General features: G+C 45.8%; 1 protein-coding gene across 1 annotated transcript; it reads right to left on the bottom strand.

The window, feature by feature from the left end:
* Window positions 1-3,108: 3,108 nt before the first annotated feature.
* Window positions 3,109-9,954, bottom strand: LOC102039997 (cullin-9-like). The gene is made up of 12 exons (XM_031061944.1): window positions 9,847-9,954; window positions 9,406-9,769; window positions 8,981-9,121; window positions 7,234-7,398; window positions 6,979-7,142; window positions 6,767-6,860; window positions 6,507-6,581; window positions 5,906-6,016; window positions 5,113-5,230; window positions 4,637-4,770; window positions 4,379-4,470; window positions 3,109-4,079 (listed from the first exon to the last, which is right to left on the bottom strand). The coding sequence occupies exons 1-12, from the start codon at window positions 9,909-9,911 to the stop codon at window positions 3,884-3,886; spliced, it is 1,719 nt and encodes a 572-aa protein (XP_030917804.1). The 5' UTR covers window positions 9,912-9,954; the 3' UTR covers window positions 3,109-3,883.
* Between the last annotated feature and the right edge of the window lie 6 nt (window positions 9,955-9,960).

The raw sequence follows: 9,960 nt of genomic DNA, 5'->3' as shown, positions 1-9,960 counted from the left end.
TATATATATATAAAAATAACACCTATACTAACTTTCTACTTATACTTCCTTATAACTTAAATATATATAAGTTTATATATATAAGCTTTTTATATATATATAAATAACATCTATACTAACTTTCTACTTATACTTCCTTATAACTTAAATATATAAATAGCTTATACATACTAACTTTCTACTTATACTTCCTGATAATTGCCACAACAGTCCTCACTCTCAACACAAAGTTCAAAATGCACCAATGATAATGGTCTAAAGAACAAAAATATGGGTGAGGGCACAGGAGACAGAGACTACTCACCCCAAACTACATGTAGCAACAAAAATCTTCACTTCCCCAATCCCTCCCTTATATAGGGCATTTGAAAGACCCAGTCTGGATGCTCTCATTGGTTTGAACCCCTTCAGGTCCTGGCCAGTGAGATGGCTGCAGCCTTGGGAGATATTTGGTTGGCTAACACCCTTGTCAATCACTGTAACATCTCATACACGCTAAAATCTCAGTATTAGTCTTAGGCTTCCTAGCAGGACTTCCCCTGCTACCAGGATTCCTGTTTAAATTACTTATTACTGAAAAACTTACTAAGCACGTAATGACCAAAACAGATACAGTCATTGTCATACTCTCACTACTAGGATTGCTCCTGTGCCTTCTCCTCACACACTATTCACCAAACACACTGCCAAGACCCCAAAGAAAAGCCCTAACAATAATTCTGTGCCTATCACTAACCAAAATCCTGCCCAACAAAATACATAAACCTAGATGACCACATCCCTAACAAAAAATAAGCCCTAGCAATTGTGACTACTAGTTAATAGAGTTAAACCTAAACATCTCTAGCATTAACCCTAATGACTGTATCTCTATCCCTAAACGTATTTCAACTAACCTCTCACCTTAAATTTAAGCCCAACACTTGTCCTAACCCTAAATGTAACCAAAATGACTGTAAATCTAATATTAACTCCACTACCTAATGCTATCCCTATCAACACTAACCCTGAACTCAAAGCTAGCTCTAACTTTATCCCTCATGGCTGTAATCCTAACCTTAAACTCAAGCCTAACCATAATACAAACCCTTAACCTAAAACCCCAACTCTGACCATAACCCTAACCCTCTCTTTAGCACTGTTTGCTATACCTAAACCTAATGGCTCCTAAACACAACCACGCACAAAGGGAGTATAAAGGGAAGATGAGGACTTACTTACAGAAAGTGGTTCACCAGCACCCTCAGGACCATGGTCCCTGAAGTTTGCAGAATCCTGGGAGTAAGGACCACAGAGCCTACTGGGCAGGCAACCCTGAGTCCCAGCAGCATGGGGTTGGGCATGATGCTGGGTGCTTTGGTGCCTGAGATTATGTAATCACCAAGTCCTCTGAGCAGGGGTCCCTGAAGGATGATTTTGATGGTCTCTTTGGTAGTGACTGATTAGAATCTTTCCAATCTTTTGTTGGCAGCAGAACACACTGCTGAGTATGTATTTTGATATTGAGTTCCTGATGTGCAGGGCAATGCCCACTAAATGGTGAGCAGCAGACTCTCAGCTGAGAAATTGCCTTGTGGGGTACATTCCTCATTCTAAATGGTAAGGCACTAATAATAATCTTGTTGGAAATGCCTCCAATGGATGGAGGGAAATGTTAATGCATTCCAGTTGTTACTAATTTTGTCCTTTCCAAAGCTGGTAATGTGGGAAGATGGGTAAATTTGGTGTGTGCCTCAGGGGGGTTTGATTTTCAGTGATAATGGGCAGCGAATTAAATTGTATTGTGTTAATTGTTATATAACATTGTATATTACTGCTTCTTTCACTTATGTTCTGACATGGCAATCTGGTACAGTGTAAAAATTACCTTTATCTTTACCTTCTTCTTTACGGATTTGGGTGATGTTTTGTAATTGGGCAGAAAAGTCACATTGTGGGCTTCCAGAGACCAGTTATTGGGTTAAAAGGGAAAATAATCTAGGTGTCAGCTCTTAATTGGATAGTTTAGTCTTAAAAGACCTTGTAACCAGAGATTGCTGGCCATTTTGTGGCTTGCTAGTGAAAAGCTGCTGAACTCATGGTTGTGAGAGTGTTTTACTGATAAGAAATAATAAACACCTGAGTCAGAACATGAACTACCATCTCAAGTGCCTTTAATGCAGACCCAGAGAAACCAAAACCAGCGCATGTGGTACAGGAATGACAACTGAAGAAGCCCTTCTTGTTGTCCTTGGCTCCTTGGCCAGTGTCAGGTAGGTAGCTTGACTGGCACAGTACAAACTGTGCTGTTTGTCCTAGCACAGGTGTCCTGCAGGCTCAGGGAGGACAGAAACCTCCCACAGAGCAGGAGGGCAAGGTTTGATCATGATGTTCAGTACAAACACTCCATGAGAGCAGAGATTCACAACCCTGACTCTGGGTTTTAGGCAGACATCCAGGAGACAGGGAAGGAGGAACTGCAGGCATGAGTCTCCACATAAGCAGCTTAGGCATGTAGGATGCTCTGCTCCATCCCCAACAACCTGGGAAATTCAGGTTGTTGGGATTTCCACCATAACAGACTCTGCAGGACTAGGAGCTACCAGCTGCAGGGAAGTGGAAAAATCAGTCTTCCCTCATGGTCTGTCTGGCAGTTGCTCCCTGTCCAACATCCCATAAGAACCCCACATCCCTTCCAGATGATATCCAAGGCCTAAGACTCCTGTATCTCCAAAATCACCCAAATCACCCCTCAAGCCCTGATAGCAGTCCCACATCTGCCTTTTGCTGGGCACCAGACATCACCACCTCCATCAGCATGCAGGCATCCTGTCTTGCACCTGGTCCCACAAACACCAGCCCCACTACTCTGTATGGCCTGGGCCCCTGCCCTGTTCCCCACACCCTCTCACTGCTCCCTGAACTGCCCAGGAAGGAAAAGCCACTTTGCAGGGCAGACTGGGTGGTCTGGCTGAGGATTCTAAACCCAACTCATTTGTGATTTCTAGCTAATTTCACAAATAACTTCTGGGATGAGCACACTCAGGTCACATCCTCACTTGAGGGTATCCTGCTATCCTGCTCTCCCTCCACTCCCCTGTTCCTCACAGACAACAAGAAGGCTTGTGCTAGAAGAAAACTGTTTATTTTTTTAAACAGAACTTTTTTTCAACCCTTGTTCCTCAGGGTTTTCTTTTTTTTTTTGCAAAGATACATTATTATCTGAACAACCTCTGCATATATATATATATATATGTATATAAAATATACGTGTGTGCATATATTTATAAACTTAAACAATCCTGCAAACTTGTGTCACTCATAGTGGCCCTTCCTGCTTCATAACAGAGAAGAAAACTCCAACAAAGGGCAAAAATGCAGCTCCTCTCAACCAGAGGAACTGAACCACATCTGTCTGTGGCTGGAGAGAATCCACCAGCTCCAGCTGGGAAGCTTTGAGTGTAAATGCATCTTTTTACAGCATTTCTAGACAGCATTGCTAGACAGTGCTGTGCTGGGACATGTGCCACCCTCTCCAGTGCCCAGCCCTTGGGGACAGCACACCAAGGACAAGGAGCAGCCCTTTAGCAGGTGGCAAATGGTCCTTACTTTGCAGGTGGGCTTTCTAACTCAATTAAATACCTACAGGCAGAACTGGAGACAAGAGAAAAAGGCAAGGAGATGTCTTTCTGAGAGAGATGGCCACAGTAACACAGACCAGCTGCCCAGAGCATGTTCCTGCACATTCAAGAGTCACTGAGCAAGAAACCTCCCAGAGGAAATATTTTGTTCCATCTGAGAGCTCCTCCCTGCCTTTGAGGAAAAACAGTAACACAAACTGGTTGAGAAAAAGTAGAGGCAGAGGTCCAAGGTGGCAAGGCTAGGTGACAGAACCCTTCCAGTGTTAGCTACGATAGCTATCATTATCATCAAAGTAAGAATCACAATCTGAATCATTATCAATCATAAAGTTGTCTTCATCAAGGTCATCATCATCATCATCATAGTCTTCCTGCCACTGTGGATCATACTCGTCATCTTCAACCTCCTTGCCACCTTCATCTGTGTTGGGGGAGTCACACAGGAGGATTCGTTTTTGCCTGTTGAGGAGGAGAGCGTAAAAGCAGAGCCTCTGCTGTGAGCATCAGCTGTGACCCAGCCCCACAACACCCTCCTGTCATTGTCTCAGCATCCCCAGCCAAAGAAACTCGGGAGAGTCCAGGGAGAGCAACTGCCATAACTGATTCTGCCAGTGATGGAATACATCACTTAAATTGCAAGTAATCAGTGTTTGTCATTCACTCTTTTGTATGTCAGTGTGCACAGGAGAAAACTCTGCTCACCTGCTTTTTGTCTGCACTCACTCACCTTCCCCTGTTACCCCACTAAGAAAACTCACCCTGTACATGCAATGGCTGAAGCAGGCACATTTGCAAGTTTCGACTTTCTCTGAACAGCATCTCCTGAAGTCTGGAGCCCAACATGGAAATCCTGTTAGCAGGAAAGAACAGCCAAAAGAGACAGAAACAGTATGTAATTTGTGCTGCAAACCCCTACCCTGCAAACACACAATCCTAAGTCTATCCCCTCAGCTGATCAAGCCCTTTAGTTTGCCCACAAGAGCAAGCCAAGGCACGAGCAGCCACGTGGCCTTCACCTGTGTGGAGTGCCAGAGGATTGCAAAGAGCCGCTCCTTGATCTGCCGCACCAACTCCAAACCCGTGTGGAAGTGCTCTGCTTTCAGGAGCTGAAGAGAAGTGGCCAGGTCCTGGTACTGCAGCAGGGTTTCCTCTGCAATTCAAGGCCAACAAAGTCATGCTGCATCCCACACTCCTGAGGAGAGACCAAGTCCTTGGCTCTGATTATGAAGCCAGCCATAGCTGCTTAGATGCCCTGTGCAAATGCATCCCTCTTTCAGAACAGAACACGTTGCTCATTTCTGCATCAATCTCCACTGGCAGCCAAACTCAAGTGGACTTCCTCAGAAATGACATCAAGCAGGCAAGGACTGGTCTGGGAGAAGTGAGGCCAGCTGGGTGTTGATATATTTGCTATCACCCCACTACTGAGCTGCTGCTCTTTGGCTAGAGCTAGAAATGCCAGTCACAACCTCAAGGAGGCTGCAGGACTTACCCAGAAGGATCTGCAGAGCATTAGTGAGCAGCTCCAGGCTCTCAGTCTGCTGTTCCACAATATCCATGCTCTCAGTGTCCTGGTTATAGTAGCTGTACACACAGGAGTAGGCCAGCACCTGGTAAAGTACAGATCATCTTGTTAAGCACCCTCCTTCAGTTCAGAGTGGGCAAGAAGGGAGCAGCATCAAACCTCTCCAGACCTCATTATTATCAGTGACCCATTATGACAAGGGACAGCAGTGCCAGGCTAACTCCAGCTACTGGCAGGATTGGAAATGAATGTGCAATTATTTCACATTGAAGTCTAAAATAACTGATTTTTCCCACCTGCAAACCATCACGAGAACACAGACTGTAAATGCATAACAAGTGTGACCGACCAGCAGCCAAAAGCCAAACCCATCGGCACACAGGACTAGGCAATGCTGGGCAGGCCAGGCTGAACAAAAGTGGCAGTGAACAAAGAGAATGGAGCCCAAAGGGAAGCAGGCATGGTGCTGTACAGCACCAAGAACCCACAACACAGGCATTTCAACAAGTGGCAAACTCCAGTTATGAATTAATGACTGAGCTCCAAATCCTATGACCTTACTGTCAGGAACACTGCAAACAGAGTTCAACTCACACTCAAAGCAGGGAAGGGCAGACATGAGCTCTTCCCCTGTCCTGATGCTACTCCTCCCCTCAAGCTTTCTTTGTGTCCTCTTTTTTGGAGAAGAACAAGGCTGGTATCTCTTCACACCAGCAGAATTAAGTCTAAACCACAGCAAGACTGTATTAGCCAGCCTTACCTTCCGTGCCTGTTCTAGCACTTTGCAGGCATCAAGGACAAAGGTCAAGTTCCTAATTTTTGGCATTTCTCTGATGGAAGAAATGCTGTTCCTCAGACTTACAGCAAATTCCTGCAAAAACCAAAGGAGGGGAGGAAAAGAGTCAATGTCATTGTCAAGCTCCACAAGACTGAAAAAACAGCACCTTCCACACAAATAATTGCTAAGCATTCTGAAGTGCCATCCCAGAAGATGCAGGCAGCAAAAGAGCATTTAATGCATCCAACTATGACATTTCTACTGTGCCATCACTTCAACCTTTTACAGCACCTCAGCTCTGAGCAGAGCTCAGCCTTCAGTCACCACTGCTTCCAACTCCTGCACCACTCTGAGCCCCTCAACACCACAAGTCAGGGGCTCAGTTTCCACAACAGGCTGGATAGAAGAAAGCAGCTAAGGACTGCTCCTTAATGTCAGAGCCAGGGCAAAATGATCATCCAGTGATCCCAGCCTGGATGTGAAGCCTGCTTCTAAGCAGAGAAGACACTGACACAACAGAAAGTGCCCTGCTCACCAGGGCTGAGCAGCAGTCAGCATCTGCAAAGGAAGGAGGAGGCCTTACCCTTGCATGGTGATGAAAGGTGCATCTCTCATTGTAATCCTGGAAACGCTTCTCCTGCCATGCTGCTTTACTCACCTGAAAGGAAAGGTACAGGAACTTGGAGCAATTTCCCTCGAGTACCAGGGCTACCTGGAAATGCCAGTATTACTGGCAAATTCACAAAGTCCAAAGGGCCCAAGTGGAGATGCTTACCATCTCTGAGAGGCTACAGGAGTCTCTGAACACAAGCATGAACCAAGGAGATCCAGCAAACCACTCACCATAGCAGAGCAGTTGTAATAATCCTTGTGATTCGGCCTCCAGGGCTTGAGGCAGCGCCAGCAGAAGCCATGATTACACTTTGCACATGTCATACTGCAGAGGGACAATGGGAATTGCTCAGTCCTGACTGCCACTTGCAGACAGTTCCTGACAGGGCTCCCCTACACCACAGCCAGGGACTGTGCCACAAACACAAAAATTTTATACTCACTGCAGGCACCCTTCATTTTTCTCTATCTGAGCCTGGCAGTTTGGGCAGTGCTTTGAAATGAGCTTAGCCAGGTGTTTGCTTTGGGCTTCACTTGTCATTCCCTCATAGTATCCATCATCATCCACCCACCGAGACATGTGGCTGCAGCTGGCAGGATAATGGGCCTGAGAGATAGACAATCAGTCAACCACACAAAAGCACAAGGGTGTGTGCCAAACCTAGGACAGTACAGCCTGTGAGCCAGCTCAGTCTCACCTCTGGGAAGTTGCAGTTGAAGCAGGATATCCAGGAGCACTTGGAACAGGCTGCTCCATAACCAAGCCCATCCTTAAGGAGGATCTGATCACAGCCCTGAGGGTTGGTGCACCATGTCAGGTTGGAGCAACACTCAACATAGCGTCTGAGGAGGGCTTGTTCATACTGTAATGAGAGGCCAGGAAAGAGATTTAAGCCTGAGAAGCTGCATGGTTAAGCCTTAAAAGCAGTGTCTGGTGCCTTGGGCTATGCATCTCACCAAACAGCAGCTCACAACAAAACAGCACTCAGTCAGTTTACCCTTCCATTCCTTTTGTGTTCATTTTCCTATCCCCACCACGTCATATCTGGAAGCTGTTGCATTTCATAAAATTGTTGAGGTTAGAAGGCATTTCTGGAAATTAAAACCTGGTTCATCCTCTCCAGCTTAAAGCAGGATTGCTCGGGACTGTGTCCAGTTGGATTTTGAATATACCAAAGCACAGAGACTACAAACCTCTCTGCCCAAACTGGTACCATGTCTCACTACCCTTACTATTGGAAAAAAAAACTAACCCCAACAAATAGTTTTCTAATGTTTAAATATAATTCCAGCATTGGATCTTCATAAAATAATCTAGTTATTTTGAGCTCAGGATTGGACCAGAGACCTCCCCAGATTACTGCAACCCAAAATATTCTATGACTGTATGTGTGACTCTGCATCAGACATTAACACTCCAGCCACACCACTTACTGATCAAAAGGAAAACATAACATTTCAGTGACAGCATCAGACCAACTTGTTAAAATTAGCTGCTATTTATGTCAACCTGCAATAATTATTTCTTTTTATAAAACAGTCACAGCAACAGGCTACTAAATCCTGCTTTCAGACAGGTGTGAATATGGGATTTGCAAAGGCAGTGAGGACTAAATGTCCAGATATATGCATTAATTCTCCAAACACTTTCTATAAAAAACAACCCAAAAGATACAACTGTCAAACAACAGAGCAGTGGAAAAGAGACTGTTCTGCCCAGCAGTTAACAAAAAGAGTCTGTCATGTGACAGCTACAGCTCTGCCATTAGGTGGAGAGGACATTCAGCCCTAAAAATTGAAAGAACAAAAAAAGTAGGATGTGCTTTAGAACAAGCATCTACTACTAGCATCTAGCCTGATGACCAAGCAGTAAGGTAAGCAGAGCTCAGAAAGCTTGGCTTAGATACCTCTGTAGACTCACACAGAGTGAAAATTAAGTCTGATGGGATAATCCCTGCCATCTTCACAAAAACCTGAACTGCTCAAAGCCAGAGACCGATGGAAGAGAAAGGACATAGGGGTCACTGATGCAGCAGTAAAATGAAATTGCTCATGTTTTCATTTGGCTGCTATTATTATTATTATTATTATTATTATTATTATTATTATTATTATTAAATTGCTTCCAGCACACCAGTAGAGGATACTTGTCATGAGCTGCTGCCATGGCTCTCATCTAGTCCTGAACTAATGATGTCCCTGAAATGTTGCTTGCTAGAGATACATTTAGAGGAAATGCCACTGTGCTCTTTTGTTGATGTTATGCTTTCCTGAACAGCTGGTATTGACCATAATCAGAGAAAACAGACAAAATCTGGCTGGCCACCATTATCAAGCTGCCAGTCTTGGTAACAGGAAGGGGAAAAGCAGTAACAAAATTATCTGATAGTGCTGACCAAAATGTAGGAGAGCTTGGACACCCAGCAGCCCCCCCTCCTGCTTCACCTTGGCTATGATCTCCTCGGAGGACACGATGGAGTAGATGAAGGCTGTGGTGGGCTGAGCTCGGCACTCGGATATGGGGCAGGTGCAGTTGACAACCATGTTCTGCTCAATGCGAGTTGTGAGATATTCCCTCCAACAGGGCTGCCAGGGCACAAGAGCAGAGATCAGACCTAAGCAGGGCTGTGTGACCCTGGAAGCCATCCCCACCCAGCACCCCACAGATCACAGGTAAGTACCCCAAAGCACAAAAGTGGGAATAGACAAGCCGGGCAGTGAAGGATCACAACAAACAAGTGAGCTGAGGAAAGAGAATGTATAAGCTCTGAAAAATCCCGATAACACCTTCAGACAAAGAACAGCTGCTCCAAGTAGACAGCAGCAATTGCCTGTCAATTAGCAGGAACCAAAGGCCCCAGGACCTTCACCTTGCAACAGTAGTGCATGCAGCAAAGGGTTGGTGGCTTCTCAGTGGGACACAGCTGGTTCACACAGACTGGGCAGTGGGTTCCAGGGCTTGGGGGTGGCTGGACATCCTGCACTTGCAGCCCTGAGGAGATGAGCAGGCCCTCACGGTTCTCCACATAGCACTGGATCAGGAAATCCACATTCCACCTGCAGTGCATGAGGAGGTGCCGAGCAACATCATCTGGTATGCTCAGAGTATCCTGGACCTGCTGTACTGTCTGGTTCATGAGCAGCTTTGCCTCCTCTGGACTGAGTGTGTGCCCCATTGGCACCTGCAGCATTGCCATGAGATATTCCTCTGCCCGGTCTGTGCCAGGATCCCGCCTGACATGGAGAAACGTGCCATGTTCACACCAGGTGGAGATGCACACCCCTCCACACCTGGTGACATGCACCCTTACCAATGCAGGCTGTCTCTGCCATCCTCCTCCAGAGATGCTTGGGCTGGCCTGCACTGGAAAGTCATCTGTGCTTGGCCACCAAGAGGTGTTGTGGATTCAGCAGAGATGTATTCC

This window comes from Geospiza fortis, unplaced genomic scaffold, assembly GCF_000277835.1.
Source record: "Geospiza fortis unplaced genomic scaffold, GeoFor_1.0 scaffold88, whole genome shotgun sequence".
Taxonomy (NCBI): domain Eukaryota; kingdom Metazoa; phylum Chordata; class Aves; order Passeriformes; family Thraupidae; genus Geospiza; species Geospiza fortis.
This window is presented reverse-complemented; position numbering and strand designations above follow the sequence as displayed.

Excerpts from the sequence above, each read along its gene's own strand:
- LOC102039997 (XM_031061944.1), bottom strand. The coding sequence starts at position 9,911 with ATGACTTTCCAGTGCAGGCCAGCCCAAGCATCTCTGGAGGAGGATGGC. Across the intron at positions 6,017-6,506 it reads CCTTTCATCACCATGCAAGG|GAATTTGCTGTAAGTCTGAG; the intron begins GTAAGGCCTCCT and ends TGGTTTTTGCAG. Across the intron at positions 5,231-5,905 it reads TGCTAGAACAGGCACGGAAG|GTGCTGGCCTACTCCTGTGT; the intron begins GTAAGGCTGGCT and ends GTACTTTACCAG.